Here is an 18,945-nt window from a genome sequence, read left to right on the forward strand (position 1 = left end):
TGCCTTGTAGCTAAAGCTCCAGGCAAGTCCCTGGCCAAGTGCCTTCACAGAAGCCTTGCTTCGGAGGTGCTCCAGGCTTACGTTTCTGGAGCTCGAGGATGGTGTAGAGGACGGCGATGCCATCCAAAGCCTCCCGGCCAATGTCCTCCTCAGGATCCCCGATGCGAAGGATGAGTCTCCCCAGCAGAAGCCCCAGCGCAGGGAATCCCGAAGACATCTGTTTGCGTTGTAATCTTAGGGATTGAGTCTGATAGGTTCAATAATGCTATGCAGCAAATGGTGAATGGAGCTGGAATACCTGTCCCTGATAGCAGAGCCCTCTGAGGGTGGTAAGGGTCACCTGGTAATCTCTGGACAGATGCACAGGCACCCTCAGAGCTGGGAAGACTCTCCCCAGAAGTGGCCCCCCGCCTCCCAGGGGACACTCACAAAGAAAGGCAGGGTGAGAAGCGTATGGTTCAACAAAGAGACATTGCTGTTCACAGCGCGTGCTCGTTCATGGGCCTTTCCAGAGTTCATCCAGGGCCCCAGGGGCTGTGAGGACAAGGGCAAGACTCAGAGCTACAGGTCGGCTGCCAGCCTCCATTGACCAGCTTCTGGGGAGGGCAGAAAGACCACTCCCGCCCTAGCCTCAGTGGATAGAGCATCGGCCTGAGGACCAAAGAGTCCCAGGTTCGATTCCGGTCAAGGACACACCGCGGTTGCAGACTCCTTCCCGGCCCAGGCCCTGGTTGGGGCACGTGCAGGAGGCAACCAATTGATGTGTTTCTCTCACATTGATATTTCTCTCTATCTTTCCCTCTCTCTTCCACTCTCTCTAAAAATCAATGGAAAAATAGCCTCAAGTGAGGATTAAAAAAAAAAAGAAAGAAAGAAAAAGACCACTCCCCACAGTTCTTCTCCTCTTCTTAAAGCTTAGGGACTCATGGGTTCAGAAGCTGAGAATGAGGCTGGAAGACCAATGAGGAGAGAGATGAAAGATGGAGAGTCATGAGGATAAAAAAGAAAGACAAGGGCAATAATAGAGACAGCAAAGATATGGGGGCAGCTGCAGCAGGAGTATGAGAGATAGGGAGAGGTGGAGGGGCAGGAGTCTGGGATGGGCTGTAAAAGACAGGGAGGCAGAACATTGGCACAAGATGACATCCGGAAGTCAAATCACTCCTTCTGGATCTAGCGCCCCCCCCCCCCCACGCTCCCCCTCCTAAACCAATTCTGCTTCCTCTCCTCCCCGTCCCCACACCTCCAAAATGCTCTTCAGCCCAGCAGGAGTGGGATCCTCAACAAAGAGAGCGTTGAGCAGTGTCTGCAGGGCATCCACGGTCTGGCGGTAGAGTATCTGTGGACAGGAGGAGGACCAAGCCACCAGGAGGCCCCTGAACAATGACAACATGCAAACCCCAGCCCCGGGCAACCCCTGTGTGTGTGTGTTGGGAGGGAGGGGGGGGGCGAGCAGGAAAGCTGCTCTCTGGTCCCTCCTCTGAGACTAACTTGATGTATGATATTGGACACATTTCTTCCCCTCCATGGGTTACAGCTTCCTTACCAACAAATTGATAATTATTATCCATTCACTTCTTACTTTAAAGGGGGAGAAAGCAGAAACTTATCATTTACTGAGAATCTACTATAGGCCAGGTAAGCAACAAATGAGGGGTGGGTGGGAAAATGCTCTAGAGCTGTAAGAGCTAGATAAACTTTATCATTGTCTCTGATCCTTCTTTTAATTGCTATTCCTATACCTAAGTAGATTTTCCAAGTCGCCTCTTCAGGGGCCATCTCTACCCTGCCCAGGCGCCTCCTCTGTCAGCCACACCACAGCCCTGGAATTGTTTTAGTAAGTGCGTGCATTATACATGCACAAGGCTGAGCAGTGGATTCGAGCCATGCTGGGAAGGCCCTCTCTCCCCTGTCTTCCCTTGTCCTGCCAAGTCACCGTGTCTGTCTCTCATGTTGTCATTGTTCCTGATTACAAGGCAACCACCAAGCAAACCTCACTCGCCAACTTCCTCCTCCTTCCCTCTCATCTGCAACCTATCACTGTGCAGTGCTGACCTCTGCTGGCTAGGGATGGTACTACAAGGGGACTGCTTCCCCCTCCCACCCCCCACGCCAAACCCCCTAATTAGCCACCCTTCCTTTGGGTCTCCTCTGGAACTCAGAGCCCTCCTACTGCCACCTGGTCTGGCTCCCACAGCTCTCTTGCCTTCCTTCCCAGCACTCTAGCCTGGCCCTCCGGGCTCCAGCCACAAGGCCTCAGTGTCACCCTTGCAGACACCATGTTCTCTCTGTCCTCAGGCCTCTGCACAGGCTGTTCCCTCTGCCTGGTGTGCCAGCCCCATTCCCTTTGGCTAATTAGCTCTTCTTTAACCTCAGCTCCAGCACCATGACCCCTGACCCCCATCTAGGCCAGGTTCCCCCATTCTGGACTCTTACAGCACCAAGTACTTCTTGCTTGCAACATTTGCTGGTGCTGTAATTTTGCATTAATTGTAAGATTCCCTGATCATGTCTATCTCCCCCCTGCCCTTGCCCCTACTGAATCTCACACCTGCACTTCAGGAGTAGGCCCTCGGTTAATATTTGATGGACGAAAGGATGAATGAATGTGCCTTACCCTGAGCTGAAATGCCTTTCCTTTAACTTCCCCCACTGACCCTACATCCTACCCTGAGGGTCACCTCTGCCCACGCCTCCTAGGACAGCCCTGCAGAGGTTTAAAGATGCTCATGGGAATGGGCTCCTGGAGGTTCTACTTCTCCAGGCCTCAGCCCAGTCTTTCTTCGTCATGGCCCAGTCCTCAGCCCTCCTCCTCTCAATCCTGGCCACCTCCTCTGGCCAGGCCAGCATCTGCCCACATCCCTCTCATAGGGCAGGGCAGGGCCAGGCCCAGAAGTGGACAGAACACTCCAGAGGAGGGGTTGATCCCTATTCCAAAGATTCATTCATTCACCAAACATCCCTCTCAGGCCAAGAGAGGGTCAGCAAACTGCCCCAAGGCCCCGCAGCTTGAGCAGGAGGGTGGACATCCTCATCACCTGGAATGTGCCTCACTCTGAGGACCCTAGGCAGCCCAGCACCTGGTGGGGAGGGCCCCGCTCACCTGTATGCTCTCAGCCTTGGCCTCATCTTTCTCCTGCATGGCCTGCACAGAGGGCAGGGAGAACACACTCCTCACGCACGTGTTCACCAGCTCGGACCGCTCCCGAACACCCAGGGCCGGCTGGGTGTGGCTGGTGAAGAGACAGAAAGCAAAGGCGTGGAGTGAGGTGGGGGCCCTGCGCCCAGAGGCTGGGGCTGGGAAGGCAGGGCTGGGATGATGGAGGTGTAGGGGTGGGCCTGAGATTCAGACCCACAAAGATGAGGTGGGCGAGGAGGGACTGGGCAAGGGGAGAGGAGAAGACATGGGAGTGGGGTTGGGGCGCAGCAGAGAGGCCCCAAAAGAGAGAGGCAGAGCCCATGGGAAGAAGGGCATGGGGGTGGGGAGGGGGTGTGGACACCTCAGCTGCGTCAGGGTCTCCATGGCCTGCTGACGGACGGAGCTGGAGAGGGAATCCAGCGGCTCCTCCTGGATCTGCCTCTGGACAGGGGACCACAGTTGGGCCGATGAGGGGGGCAGGCCGCTGCAGACCACAGGGTCGCGGCCACCCTCCTTACAAGGAGCGGGCAGCAGAGCCCCTCGCCTGGGCAGAACTCCCCGCCTCCACTCCCATAGGCCTCCCGTGAGGGGAGCCTGCTCACTGCCCTGTGCGCTCAGTTCGACACCACCAAAAACACCCCTGCTCTAACCAGCTGCACCCAGAAATCCACTTAGCCACAAGCATGGGGGCTCAGCAAGAACAGTTTCTGAAGCCTCATTGTGGGGAGGTATATTTAAATCATGGACTGGCCCAAAGCAAAAACACAGTGAAGGGCTCCTGAAAGAAACCCAGTTGAACTCCTTTAAAGATGGTCTAAGGACGTCTCCCTTTTGATCTAGTACCTGCACACAATAGGTGCGCAACCGATGCTAGTTAAACGAAGGTACCAAGGGCAAGGATGTTTTCTCTCTTTAAGGGACCCAAAGCTAAATGCAATTTGGGAAACCTCCGTGGTTACCCCCACCCAGTCCATTCTGTGGATAACTGAGAAGTGATTGTATTTTGCAAAATGGCAAGGAAACTCCCTCCCCACCAGGAGGAATTGCTGGTATTAAATAATAACTGCTCCCGGGTGTATAATGTTTCCAGGGAACTAACCATTGGCTTGTGTCCTCCCAACAAGCAGTGACTCGGGTATTATCAGGATGAGAAGAGTGAGGCTCAGAGAAGGGAAATGACTTGCCTGAGCTCCCTCTAGATAGGCAGAGGGCAGGTAGGGGTGCAGCTGGGACTCAAGTCCAAGTTCCTGCCTCCTCATCTGTCCTCTCACCACCTCAGCCCCCATCTCATCAGCGGGTGGACTCAGGACTTCCGCTCCCTCCCCACCCCAATGCCACAGATCGGATGCGGCTCCCACACCATCATCTTCTTCATCATGGTCTTCTTCTCTCCTTCACCTTCCGGCACATCCTGGCTCTTCTGGAGGGTGACGGCATTCTCGACCTCGGGGGCAGCAGAGGGCAAAGCCACAGGGTGAGAGCCACACTGAACCCGGCTTTCAGGGGCTGTCCCTACACCTGCATTAGCCACCCGCCACCTGCAGGCATGCCAGCCTCTCCTCCCCAGCTGCCAGCCCCCAGCATCACTCAAGAGAAATGAGAAACTGCAAGGGGAACTTCTGGGGGGCAGGGTGAGATTTGAGAAGGTGACAGCAGGAGGGTGTGGATAATCCTTGAAGAACAACATTTGGGGGAGGACAGATATGAGGAACTGCTAAACTCTCCCCCCTTACCAGTCAACTAAGGGAGCAGAGGTCGCACCTGGGGGGACAGGAAGGGTCCCATTATCTCAAGCTGAAATCTCACCATGAGTAATACCTCTTTTTATAAAACATGCTTTAATTTATTTCAGAGAGAGAATGAGAGAAACATCAGTGAGAGAGAAACATTCATCAACTGCCTCCTGCATGCCCCCTACTGGACAGCCTGCAACCCAGGCATGTGCCCTGACCAGGAATTCGTTGCATCCAATGCGACCTCCTGATGCATTAGATGATGCTCAACCAACTAAGCCACACAGGGGCAGTAATACCTCTTAAGGGCCTCTGCTATCTACCTTCTTCAGGGCATATCCTAGTCAGATTAAGGTATTCTGCTACCTGAGAGAGGGAATACATTAACCAATGCCAGTTAATGTATTCATTTTCCTTATCTTAAAGCAGAAGAAAGAAAACATGAAATAAAATAACTTCATATAATAAAGAAAGCAAAACAAAGTAATCAGATGGACAGTGTAGTGGGTTAAAGATCCCACAAGTTCTTTCCCACTCCTGCCAACAGGACAGATGGCCCTTGAATCTGGGTTCATCTCACCACTTGTTTGGACCAATAGAATGCTATGGAGGTTATGCTGTGCAGTTCCTGGCATAACCCATAAAAGAACTGGCAACTCTTCCCCTCTGGAACTCAGCTGCCATGGAATGATGACACCACGTGGAGAGAGACACTGGAATATGGGGTCATTTTGGATGTTCCATCCCCCACCCCCCTCCAGTGATCTCAGTCTACACCATGCAGGGCAGAAGAACCATCTGCTAAGCCCAGTCAAATTTTAGAATCATGAGAAATTGGGCCCTTTCCATCCTTACTTCCCCAGTTTTGGGGTGGTTTGTTTTACAGAAGTTGATAACTTCAACTGCAAAAGTGATGAGAGAGAGATGGCTCATTCAGACTGAAAGGTCAGGGAAGGCCTCTCAGAGGAGATAATATTTGAGCCGAGTCCTGAATGACAAGAAAGAGATAGCCATGTGAAGAACTAGAAGGAGGGTCTACCTGTCTCCCCAAACTAGAATGTCACTTCACTATTGAATCTCTGGTGCCTGAAACAGTGCCTAGCTCATAGTAGGGACTCAATTAAATGTGTTGAGTGGTTGCAGTAATAAACCCTTTCTGTGCAGGGATTGTGCTCAGGGCTGTGCATACATTATGTAATACTATAGGCCCGGTGCACAGATTCGTGCACCGGTGGGGTCCTTTGGCCTGGCCTGTGGGGATCAGGCCGAAACCGGCTCTCTGACATCTCCTGAGGGGTCCCAGATTGCAAGAGGGTAGTTCTTGGGTGACGCACCCTGGAATCAGGCTCCCTCCTCTCTGGTTCCGGGTGCGTCACCCGAGAACCACAGCTGCCAAGTCACTGCAGCTCGGCAGCTCTTGTGTTGAGCGTCTGCCCCCTGGTGGTCAGTGTACATCATAGCTACTGGTTGGACCGTCAGACAGTCGGATGGTTGCTTAGGCTTTTAGATAGATAGATAAATAGATAGAGCTCACTTCGGCTTTATTATGCCTATCTTGTAGGTAGAAGAACCTTCCTGTCAGAAGTAACAAGTGCAAAGGCCCTGAGGTAAGAATGGGTTTGGCATGGGTGAGAAACAGAAAAAGGTAGTGTGGCCAGAGCAAGGTGGACAACTGGAAGAGTATCATGGAATAAGGACAGATACTCCCCAAATGCAAGACCTCTTCTTAGTCCTGTCACCACCTCCCCACCCCCACCCGTACCCTGCATTGCCTCAGAGACGGGAGCTGGCCTCGAAGCTGTCTGGGGGCAGGCCTCCCTCCTGGGAGTCCTGGCCTGGATGGATCCCCAACCTCCAGACTGTCCATCACCCAGTCTTGCCCACACTCTGTGTGTCATACTCATGTCCACCAGCCTGTCCAGTCTGCCCCACTGGCCCTCACCAAGTGCCGCAGACACTGGCTTTCTCTGGCCTCCCGAGGCCTGCTGCATGGCCAAGACCTAGGTCCGGCCTGTGTCCAGCCTTTCTATCTCCTTTAGAGACCCTCTCACAATTCATTCAATGGCTTAGAAATCTTACTGAGCAAAGACAAAACCGGTTTGGCTCAGTGGATAGAGTGTCGGCCTGCGGACTGAAGGGTCCCAGGTTCGATTCCGGTCAAGGGCATGTACCTTGGTTGCGGGCACATCCCCAGTGGGAGGTGTGCAGGAGGCAGCTGATCAATGTTTCTCTCTCATCTATGTTTCTAGCTCTCTATCCCTCTCCCTTTCTCTCTGTAAAATATCAATAAAGTATATTTTTTTAAAAAAAGAAAGAAAGAAATCTTACTGAGCACCTATGGTGTGCCAGGCAGTGCCCTGGGAAAAGAGATGTGAAGAAGACAGAAAGAAATCCCCGATTCACAGGGGAAACGTTATAGTGGGAGAGACTAACAGGAAAGAAGATGGAGAAGTAAAGCACACTGTGCGTCAGATGGTGATGAGCACCCTGGAGAAAAGAGGAGCGGGGGAGAAACGGAATGTTAGGGCTGGGGCTGGAGAGTGGGGGCTGGGGAAGGAAGGGGCATCCCAGGAAGTCCACTGCTGGTTGGGCAGGAAGCATACCAGAGTCATTTTGTTGCCATCCTCTCTCTTCACCAGGCCTGAGGTCTCTTCATCGAAGGCTCCTGCATGTCATAGTTTCAATAGAAGAGAAGAGGGTAGAAAGATACAGTATACCTAGGGTGCCATAGTGCCACCTCTCCTCCCCACCTGGGCTTCTCCAATCCCAACTCCCCCAGCAGCCAGACTGAGCTCCCTTCCCTAAAACCCGTCGGTGGCACCTCATTTCACTGAGCATCCTTGTCAAGGCCCTGCCAGGTCACCCTCCCTCCCTGTCCGGGCCCTGCCCCGCTGCTCTCCCCTCACTCACCATGCTCTGGCCATACTGGCCACAGGCTTTCAGGCCCAGGCACGCTTCCTCCCCAGGGCCTTTGCGCAGGCATCTTCCTCTGCCTGGGCCAATCCACTGCCACGCCCCCTCACCCAGGTCTCGTGCCCGCCCTTCACGTCTAAGCTTGCTTGTCACTTCTCGAAGAGGCTTCCCTTAACCTTCAGGCTAACAGGGGACCCAGTGTGATCCTCTTGTGCATCATCTTACTCTCTCTTTTCAACTGTTACCACATTTTATAATTAAAATGATACCTGCTGTTTTGTCAGCCCCAGATTTCCTCCTCTTTCTCTTGGTGGACAGACTTCCTGCCTCCCCTGTGGGTTACCCATTCCATGAAGCTAGGTGAAGCGGAATTCTTCAAGCCCCACCCATCACCCCTCTTCACAGAGGGGTGCAACCCAAGCGTGGCTAATAGAGTCCCGTGCCCTCAGCCACAGTGGTTTGTCCAAGGGTGGGCTCCTGGGTGAGCAGGGCAATAGAGCTCTTTATTTAAGAGGGTATATCTCTCTCCTTCTGATGAGCCTGGAACTTCAGGGCCATCTTGGCTACCAGAGGCTGCTGGAAGATGGAGCCAATAGCGAAACGCAGAGATAACCCAATAGCAGTGAAAACAGCTAGCACCAAGGGTACCATTCTCCACTAAAAGGGACAAGGCTCCTTGGAGAAATGGCTGACTCTAGGCCTTGGGTAGAGAAAGTATAAGACCAGCCAGAAACCAAGGAAGAGATGTCTTGTACAGGAAATAAGGAAGAGAGCTCATGGAACAATGGGGATCTGTCACAGGGACACAGAAGCTTGCTGGAAGGGAGTCCACTGGTCAGATTAGGGGAAGCTTGAGTATCACAATAAATAATGGCAGCAACAGACGATGCAGGCCATTGAGTAAACTAGGAAACTACGACTCTACGTTGATATAAATAAGTAAGTGGGCCAATTGAAGGTCTGATGGGGACATTTACATCTTTTCAGAGTAGCTCCCCACATAATATTTACTACAAAGGGGTAAACAGTGACTTTACAGTGGAGAATCTTGACTCACTTTTCATCCCCAGACCCCACTCTGATGTCACTGACTGTCTCAGGAATGTTTTTCTGGAAAAAAGAGACCCAGCTCCAAATCCCTCGTTGGCCTTTTTGTCTCGTCTGTTTTGTTTCCTCGGTCCTTAGCCTTTCCTTGACTTTCTTGTCCTTTTCTCTTTTTTTTTTGAACATGAGGCATCCGGCCATCTCACTCAAGTGATTGACATGAATATCATCAGTAATGGAACAAGTCAAAAGCACACACCACCAGATAGCAGGCAATGAGAGAGAGCGAGCATCACTCCTGAGCTTTTCCTGCCAGGGGTACATGGCAGGGACCTGATCATGAGGAAACGCCAGACAAACCCAAACTAAGGCACAACTTACAAAATAGCTGGCCCATAATCTGCAAAAGTAGCAAGAAGATGCAGGTCAGGAGATCCCCATCGCCCCGCTCCCCTTGGCGCCCTCACAGGCCCCGCAGCTGTGGCCAGCAAGGGCTTGCCAGGCCTGAAGCAGCGAGTGGAAGGGGTTTCCCAGGATGTGACCATGAACCTGAAAGGGCGGGGAGACTCCATGTTCCTTTTGTTCCATGTCTTCTACCTCGTGGAGTCAGGTTCCCGCCCTAGAACCTCTCCAAGAGCCCAACCCACACCTTTGAATTAGCCAATAAAAATGCAAGGGGAAGGTAAGCCGCGCCCTGCCCCCATGTGCAACCTGATCCCGACCAATCAGCGGAGGCGACACTACCTCACCCCTCCTACCTCTCCCAGGCCCCCTATAAATCAGCGCGTTTGGGGGCTGACGCTCTCTCTCTCCACCTCGCCGCTGCGCCGGTGTGTGTGTGTGGGACTGAGCTCGAGCTAGCTCGATTAAAAGGCTCTTTGCTTTTGCATCGGACTCGGCTCCCTCGTGGTCTTTGGGAATCACGAAATCTGGGCATAACATTTGGGGGCTCGCCCGGGATCCCCAAGAACCTCAAGGGACCCCCGATCCGTAGAGTCTGACTGGCCACGGTAGGTGTCTGTCTGTTCCTTGTCTCTTTTGTGTGAGCTCATTTCTGGATCTCTGGCAGTGCCCGAAGCGGTCTAGGTGGACGCACCGGAGGACCACGGGCGGGAGGAATCGGGAGACGTCCCGATCCTCCTTCAGGAGGGATGTGTATTCCCCTCAAGCCTCTGGGACGAGGTGGGTCGCTCCCACCGATCGGCGTGAGGCCGTCGTCCGCACTTTCGGTTTTGTCAGTTTTGTTCCAACGGATTTGCGTTGGGAAGCTTGTCTCAAGGGCCCTTTGTTTGTCTGTGTCTGTGTTTTTCTGTTTTGTTTTGTGGACTCTCTTGACGGACATTATGGGACAGACTCAAACCACTCCTTTAAGCATTATGGTTGATCATTTCAAAGAGGTTAAGGGAAGAACTAGCAACCTCAGTGTAGAGGTCCGGAAGGGCCGGTGGTAAACTTTTTTTCTAGGGAGTGGCCGACTTTTAGTGTCAGGTGGCCGCTGGAGGGGACCTTCGACCTCCCCACCATCCACCGGGTGAGGGACATCGTCTTTCAGCCCAAGAAGGGACATCCTGATCAACTCCCTTACATTATTACTTGGCAGGACCTCATGGAAGATCCACCCTCCTGGCTTAAGCCCTTACTGTCCCCGCGCCCCCTGGAGCTGAAACCCATACTTGCTTTGCAGGAAACGGAGAAGGTGAAGAAGAAGGATCTCACCCCGCCATCAGCTCCCCTCTACCCTGTCTTTCAGGGGGGAACTGAAGAGGAACTAATCTTTCCTCCCTCATATCAGGCCCCTAGGAGTCCACAGGGGGGTGATCCTCCCACGCGAGGGGAAGCGGATGCCACGGGGGGTGGAGTTCCGGGAGCGTCTACGGTTCCAGTGGGCTCCCAGATGCAGATGGCAATCAACCCCATCACTACTGGCCTTTCGCCACTAGTGACCTTTACAACTGGAAGTCTCAGAATCCTAAGTTCTCTGAGAAGCCAGCAGGGCTTATTGCTCTGTTAGATTCTGTCCTTTTCACCCACCAGCCCATGTGGGATGACTGCCAACAGCTTTTACAGGTCCTGTTCACAACTGAGGAGAGGGAAAGAATCCTCAATGAGGCCCGGAAAGTGGTTCCAGGCGTGGACGGGAACCCAACCACCAACCCAGTCCAGATAGATGTCTCTTTTCCCTTAACTAGGCCTGAATGGGATTTCAACATGGCAGAAGGTAAGGAGAGGCTCCGGGTCTACCGCCAGACTCTAATGGGGGGTCTCCGAATGGCTGCTAGAAAGCCAACTAATTTGGCCAAGGTAGGGAATGTTCAGCAGGAAAGGGATGAGTCTCCAGCTATCTTTTTAGAACGGATCATGGAGGCATACCACACCTACACCCCCATGAATCCAGAAGCTCCTGAAAACAAGGCAGCTGTGATCATAAGCTTTGTAAACCAATCGGCTGGGGATATTAAAAAGAAACTGCAAAAAGTAGATAGGCTGGGGGAGAAGAGTTTAAAGGACCTACTGGAGGTAGCCGAGAAGGTGTATAATAACAGGGAGCCCCCGGAAGAAAGGCAGGCTCACGCTGCGGCGGCTGCGAGCAGCAAACAAACCCGAGACCTAGCTAAGATCCTGCTCGCCACCACCGCGGACTCTTCCGAGGAACGGAACCGCCGTCTCCGCCAACTCGCCGGCAACCAGGAGGACGGTAAGGGGACCGCCCGGGGCGGGAGGCGGAAGCTGCAGAAAGATCAGTGTGCTTACTGTAGGGAGATAGGGCACTGGAAACAAGAGTGCCCGAGAAGGGCCAGCAAAAAGGGAGGCGAAGCGGATTGAGTGAAGGTCCTGGAGCTAGATGAACTGAGTGATTAGGGGAGTCGGGGTTCGGACCCCCTCCCCGAGCCCAGGGTAACTCTTAGAGTGGAGGGGACCTCCATTGACTTCCTTGTCTACACCGGAGCGCAACACTCGGTCCTCTGTACGCCTCAAGGAAAATTAACAAGTCTTGGGTACAAGGAGCAACTGGTATGAGCCAGTATTCATGGACTACCCGAAGAATGGTGGATTTAGGGCCGGGCCGGGTATCCCACTCTTTGATGGTAATTCCGGAATGCCCCTACCCACTGTTAGGACGAGACTTGCTCACTAAGATCGGAGCTCAGATAACTTTCAGATAAGGGGGGCCTCAGGTTACTGAAGGCAAGGGCCACCCCATTCAGGTCCTGACCATAAGGCTGGAGGATGAGTACCGGCTTCACCAAAAAGCCTCTCCAATAGAGGGCTACAGCGGACAACTGACGTCGACTCGGTTGCCTCGGGTTCAAGAACTCGCCCACCATCTTCGACGAGGCCCTGCACGAGGACCTGGGAATCCTAGAGCAAGTGAATGGGCTCCGGAAGAACCTGACCGACCAGCCCCTTCCAGATGCAGACGTCACCTGGTTCACGGATGGAAAGCGGTTTGTACGGGACGGGAGCAGGTATGCGGGTGCAGCTGTAGACACTGAAACGGACACTGTATGGGCAGAGGCTCTGCCTCCGGGACATCAGCCCAGAGAGCAGAGCTTGTGGCCCTCACCAAGGCCCTGACACTGGGAGCTGGAAAGAGGCTCAACATCTACACAGACAGCTGGTATGCGTTCGCCACCGCTCATGTTCATGGGGCAATCTACCAAGAGAGAGGGCTACTAACAGCAGAGGGGCGGACTATAAAGAATAAACAGGAGATACTCGCCTTACTCTCAGCCTTATGGCTCCCTGCCAAATTGGCCATCATACACTGCCAAGGACACCAGAAAGCTGATGACCCAGTGGCAAGAGGAAACCGCAGGGCTGACCAGGCGGCCAAGGCAGTAGCCCTTCCTCCGATCCTCACCATGGCCCTACAGCTCCCAGACCCAGTTCAGCCAGGATATTCCCTGGAGGAGTTACAGCACATTAGGAAGCTTCCCCAAGCAAAGGAGGAGACGGGGTGATGGTATATGCTGGAAGACATCTTGCCCAGGTAAGGTTTTCCCGCTGAGATAGGGTCAGACAATGGACCAGCTTTTGTCTCGCAGGTAACGCAGGCAGTGGCCAAGGCCATTGGGGCAAATTGGAAATTGCATTGCGCTTATAGGCCCCAAAGCTCAGGGCAAGTAGAAAGGATGAATAGAACTCTAAAAGAGACCCTGACCAAATTGACCATGGAGACTGGCGGGGACTGGGTGGCTCTCCTTTACCGGGTTAGGAACTCCCCCTACACCCTGGGTTTTACTCCTTATGAGATCATGTTTGTCCGGCCACCCCCTATTATCCCTAACCTTAAAGCCGAATTTCTTACAGAATTTGAAAGTCAAGAACTGTTTCTTTCCTTGAGAGGGCTCCAGAGGGTGCACGAGGACATTTGGCCACGCCCCAGTGCTATCTACGAGACCGAGACAGACCGGCCCAGCCCCGACTCCTCATCAGCATAAGCCCGGGGACTGGGTCTACGTCAAGAGACACCGCCGGGAGACCCTCGAGCCACGTTGGAAGAGTCCCTACGTTGTGGTGCTGACGACCCCCACCGCTCTCAAGGTAGACGGCGTGGCGACCTGGGTCCATCACACTCACGTCCAGTCAGCGGACCCATCTGTGATCCGGGAAGACTTGGGGACTCCAGTTTTATCAGTGCAGGGAATTTGGGATGGTGTACCCTCGTGACCCAGGAATGTTGTTCAGTAGAAATACAAACCGACCCATGACTGGGCCTGTAAGTTTCAAGACAAGGGGGGAATGAAAGGGCGGGGAGACTCCATGTTCCTTTTGTTCCATGTCTTCTACCTCGTGGAGTCAGGTTCCCGCCCTAGAACCTCTCCAAGAGCCCAACCCACACCTTTGAATTAGCCAATAGAAATGCAAGGGGAAGGTAAGCCGCGCCCTGCCCCCATGTGCAACCTGATCCCGACCAATCAGCGGAGGCGACACTACCTCACCCCTCCTACCTCTCCCAGGCCCCCTATAAATCAGCGCGTTTGGGGGCTGACGCTCTCTCTCTCCACCTCGCCGCTGCGCCGGTGTGTGTGTGTGGGACTGAGCTCGAGCTAGCTCGATTAAAAGGCTCTTTGCTTTTGCATCGGACTCGGCTCCCTCGTGGTCTTTGGGAATCACGAAATCTGGGCATAACAAACCAGTGACCGAATCTAACCAGGAAACCATCGACAAGACTGCTAATCAAGCCTGAGACTTTCTCATGTTTGGTGGTGGTGGTGGTGGTGGTGGGCGGGGGTGTGGGGGGGGGAGGGGAAGGACAGGGGGTTGCGGAATGAGGCCTCCTGAAGTGACAAAAGGGAGCGATGGGTGACTCCTCTCCAGACCCTGAGCTCGGGTCAGCTGCTGCCCCCTTGGCCAGATGCCTCATGTTGAAAAAAAAGAAAAGGACAAGAAAGTCAAGGAAAGGCTAAGGACTGAGGAAACAAAACAGACGAGACAAAAAGGCCAATGAGGGATTTGGAGCTGGGTCTCTTTTTCCAGGAAAACATTCCTGAGACAGTCAGTGATATCAGAGTGGGGTCTGGGGATGAATGGGAGCAGGGTATGAATACTGATTTCATGATTTTGATTGTTACCTTTTGTCCTTTTTTTGTAAGAAATAAAAACTAAAATTCAGGGGGTGATGGTGATCATTTGGCAACTTATCCAATCATTCATAAAAAGTTTTATATGGTGCTTTCAACTTTTCTGCAAGTTTTTATTGTTTTAGATTTTTTAAAAAGGATCAAAGAGAACTAGAGGCATTTTTCAGACACAAATGACCAAGTTCATCACCAGCAGAATCACTAAAGGAAAGTCTAAAGGACATACTTCAGGCAAAAGGAAATCAATGCCAGAGGGAAGGTCTGAGACGCAATAAACAATGAAGGAAAAGAAAAAGGCTCATATTGGGGTTAATATAAGAATATTAACTCCATAAAATAATATTTATAGGGTTAAGAAAGAATGAATAGGCATCACGAGGATGGCATATAAATTGGAAGGCGGGATAAAACAGGGTTAAAGTGTTCCAATCACAAAAGACCACATCCTATATAATAAGGGGGGAATGTGCTAATTGACCCTCACGCTGTTGCAAAGATGGCGGCGCCCACAGCCAATAAGGAGGGAATATGCTAATTGACTGTCCCGCCCACAAAGATGACGGCGCCCACAGCCACAAGATGGTGGCACCCAGTCACCTCAGCCCTGCCGCGCGCCTGCCTCAGAGTACCCCAGTCCCCTCAGCCCCCCAGCTGCCCAGGGCCGGCCTGAGGTGCAGGTAACCAGGGCCAGCCGAGGTTTGCGCTGCCAGCAGTGGCAGCAGCAGAGGTGATGGGGTGTCACCTTCCCCTGATCGCCGCCCCTGAGGTCTCCCAGACTGTGAGCAGGGGCAGACTGGGCTGAGGGACCCCCCCCCCCCTCCAGTGCATGAATTTTCATGCACTGGGCCTCTAATATTTATATAAAATGTCAAGCAGGCAAATCTATACAGACAGAGAGTAGAACAGTAGGTTCCTAGAGCTGGGGGGCATGGGTAGGGGGTGATAACTGAAAGGTTTGGGGTTTCTTTTGGGGGTGATGAAAATGTTCTAACATTGATTATGGTGATGGTTGCACAATTCTGTGTATATTTTAATAACATTAAATTGTACACTTCAAGTGGGTAAATTTTAGGGTATGTAAATTATATCTCAAGCTGGGTTTTTTTGAAGTTCAGCATGCAAAAACAAAATTCTTCCACATCATTACCATCATCAGTACAAAATAAGAATTGTATTAGAGCCGGAACCGGTTTGGCTCAGTGGATAGAGCGTCGGCCTGCGGACTGAGGGGTCCCGGGTTCGATTCCGGTCAAGGGCATGTACCTTGGTTGCGGGCACATCCTCAGTGGGAGGTGTGCAGGAGGCAGCTGATCGATGTTTCTCTCTCATCGATGTTTCTAGCTCTCTATCCTTCTCCCTTCCTCTCTGTGAAATATCAATAAAATATATTAAAAAAAAAATTAAAAAAAAAAAGAATTGTATTAGAAAATAAGATAAGATTTATAATAGCAATAAAAACTATAAAATACCTAGAAATTTAACCTATTAAAAAGTGCAATAGGCCCTGGCCAGTGTGGTTCAGAAGTTAGAGCATAGACCCATGCACTAAAGAGTCTCAGGTTTGATTTCCGGTCAAGGGCACATACGTGGGTTGCAGGCTCCATCCGCACACTGGTAGGAGCGCATGTGGGAGGTAACCAATTGATGTGTCTCACATCGATGTTTCTCTCTCTCTCTCTCCCTCTCCCTCCTTCCCTCCTTTCCACTCTCTCTAAAAAAGCAATGGGAAAAATATCCTTGAGTGAGGATTAACAACACAAAACAAAACAGCAATAGATTTTGATAGAGAATCTTTGTTAATTCTAGTAAAGGATACCCTATATAATAAAAGGCTAATATGCAAATTGACTGAACTGTGGAATGACCAGTCACTATGACATGCACTGACCACCAGGGGGCAGACACTCAATGCAGGAGCTGCCCCCTGGTGGTCAGTGCACTCCCACAGGGGGAGTGCCACTCAGCCAAAAGCCAGGCTCATGGCTGGCAAGCACAGTGGCGGTGGCGGGAGCCTCTCCCACCACCGCGGCAGCACTAAGGATGTCCGACTGCCAGCTTAGGCTTGCTCCCCAGGGGGAGCGGGCCTAAGCCATCAGTCGGACATCCCCCGAGGGCTCCCTGGCTGGGAGAGGTTGCAGGCCGGGCTGAGGGACCCCCCCTCCAAGTGCACTCATTTCGGGCACAGGGCCTCTAGTACCCTATATAAATGAAAACTTTACTAGATAGATAAATTAATAGCATTCCAATAAAAACGACAGCAAGATTTTTTGAGGACCTAGACTTAGACAAAAATATTCTAAAATGTATATGGAAGAATGAGGGCTTACTAAGAGACTCCAGGGCATGGTTTGGATGCTGTTGTCATCAGAATAGTTTTGAGAATTTTTAAGAGGTATTCTTACCCTACCAGATATGAATACATATTTACAAAGCCATGGTAATTTTTTTCATTGCAATATGCTATTGGCCCATGAACAAACAAAAATATTTGGGGACATAAATAAATGAGAGAAAATCTTTACAACATCAAAAACTGTCAGGAGATTAATTTACAGAACACCAGCATGTCAGAGTGAGCGCAGGTTCCAGGTAGAACCCCAAGGCTTTGCTCAGGGAGGAACCTCAAAACTCAATAGAGATGAGCTGAGCCTGCCTGCTCCACTGGTCAAATGTTGACCTGAACAAAGAAAAGGGAAAAAAAAAATGTTGACCCAAACAGCCAGGTCTGAAATTTATCAAGAAAGAAAGAGGATACATTTGGAAAGGAAGGTAAAGTTAGTCGACTTGTAATTTGGACATAATGAAAGTATTATCCTATGGAGATTATTAAAGTTAAGGGAACTGAAGTTCAGTGAGATTGAGTAGCCTGACCCAAGTCACCCAACAAGTGGAGGCTGAGCACCGGGTCTCTTGGGCATAATGAATATGTTGCATGTTACCCACTGAATGCTGTCCCCTTCCTCTCCCTCCCCCTGCTCCCCGCCCCACAAGTCTGAATACAAGGTTCTCCCGGGACAGTGCCCTCTCTCGGGGTGTCGCCCTGGCCATACTCACGCTCAGGGGCGCTGTGTACGGCTGCGGTGCCCTTGTCTGCGGTGTTGCAGGTGGGGAACACCAGCGGGAACCGGCTCATCTCGGCGTTGGCCATCTCGCTCCAGCTCTGACTTTCCTCCAGGGGCATGGTGTGGATGGTGTTGTCCTCAGAATCATCCTGCTGGCTGCTCAGGGTCAGGGTGGACGTGTCGCTGAAGATGAGGCTAGAGCTCAGGCTCAGGGTCTCCTTGGAGCCCATTATCAGGGTCATGCACGAAGTTGGAGAAAGGGCCGAGTTGGGTCTATGGGTGCTGGAGCGCAGGCTGATATCATCCTGGATGCCAGGAATCAGGGTCAAGCAGGAGGCCTGAGTGACGGTCATGTTCAAATCAGACCTGGAATTGCTATTTAAAGCCACGTTGATGTTTCCCTTGGAACTCGTGTTCCAGGCTGTACCAAAGGCTCCTTTTGAAACAGACCCAGAGATGTCATGAGAAACCAAAGTGATGGTCTCGTTGGTGCATGGGCTTAGGTTCCCACAGGAACCTGGAGCCCCTTTCAGGTCCAGCTTGGAGATGGTTCTTGAGCCCACACTGAGCAGGTGATTGGAGTGGGAATCCAAAGAGCCTGAGGCTGGGATAAGGAGTGCTTTGGAGCATGGCCTGGAGAGGCAGTGGCCCAGAACGAGGGCATCTCTTGAAAAGGTCCTTAAAAACGGGTTGGATTCAGACCTGGAAGGATTGGAGTTATTCTGACCCAACTCAAAAGACTTGCTTGAGTGGGGATTGAGGGCCTCCTCAGAATTCAGCCTAGAGTGGTTGTCCGAGCTCGGACCCTGGGCCTCGGCAGAGTCAGGGCTCAGAACGAGCTGTGAGGCTGGACGTAGGGCCCCCTGTGAGTTAGGCCTCGAGATGTGATTCCGCTCCAGGCCCAGGGCCTCACCGGAGGGGGAAGTGGTGGTCTGGAGGGTGGCTGGAGCCACGGCCCCGCTCTCATCAGGTCTGGGGGTGTTATCAGACACGAGGCCAGGGGCCTCCTCGGAGACAGGACTCAGAATTGGATGAAGGTCTGGAACAAGAGCCAAGCCAGGACTCGGGGGTAGATTCAAGACAGGAACAAGGTCTGTGTCTGGGTTTGGCCCAGGGATGGTGCCAGAGCCTAAACCGGGGGCCCCAGTGGAGTTGAAACTGGGTGTCTTCTTTGGGTCTTCACAGAGGACCAGACTAGCCCTCTGACTCAGAGCCATGCCTTTCTAGACGTCTGTCAATGCCACTGCCCCCTTCTCTCCGACAGCTGACTGTTGAGCTCCCTGCAGTGTTCCTGAGAGAGAGACAGAAGGCGAATTCAGCCATGCCTCACCTGTTACAATCTTCCCAAGGACCCCCACTCTCTTTAAAATGAGGCCCCTGTGTCACTTACAGGGTTCTCCATGACCATGCCCAGCCCACCTTTCCAGCCCCATCCCACAAGACAAAATATTCAATACACTTTATTCCAA

The 18,945-nt window shown here is 52.2% G+C and overlaps 1 protein-coding gene across 1 annotated transcript in view; it reads right to left on the reverse strand.

Annotated features, from left to right (window-relative positions):
- MROH7 (maestro heat like repeat family member 7) overlaps positions 1-18,693 on the reverse strand; it is a gene marked incomplete at both ends in the record, with an annotated part of 41,582 nt that extends 22,889 nt beyond the window's left edge. Inside the window, 8 exons of the mRNA XM_080655225.1 lie at positions 82-217; positions 430-534; positions 1,244-1,339; positions 3,104-3,233; positions 3,501-3,580; positions 4,500-4,583; positions 7,476-7,537; positions 17,469-18,693. Of these exons, the coding sequence (XP_080511351.1) occupies positions 82-217; positions 430-534; positions 1,244-1,339; positions 3,104-3,233; positions 3,501-3,580; positions 4,500-4,583; positions 7,476-7,537; positions 17,469-18,693 (1,918 nt within the window). The remainder of the gene's footprint in view (positions 1-81; positions 218-429; positions 535-1,243; positions 1,340-3,103; positions 3,234-3,500; positions 3,581-4,499; positions 4,584-7,475; positions 7,538-17,468) is intronic.
- Between the last annotated feature and the right edge of the window lie 252 nt (positions 18,694-18,945).

The sequence above is a fragment of the Plecotus auritus genome (genome assembly GCF_963455305.1).
Source record: "Plecotus auritus genome assembly, chromosome: 2".
Classification (NCBI taxonomy): Eukaryota; Metazoa; Chordata; class Mammalia; order Chiroptera; family Vespertilionidae; genus Plecotus; species Plecotus auritus.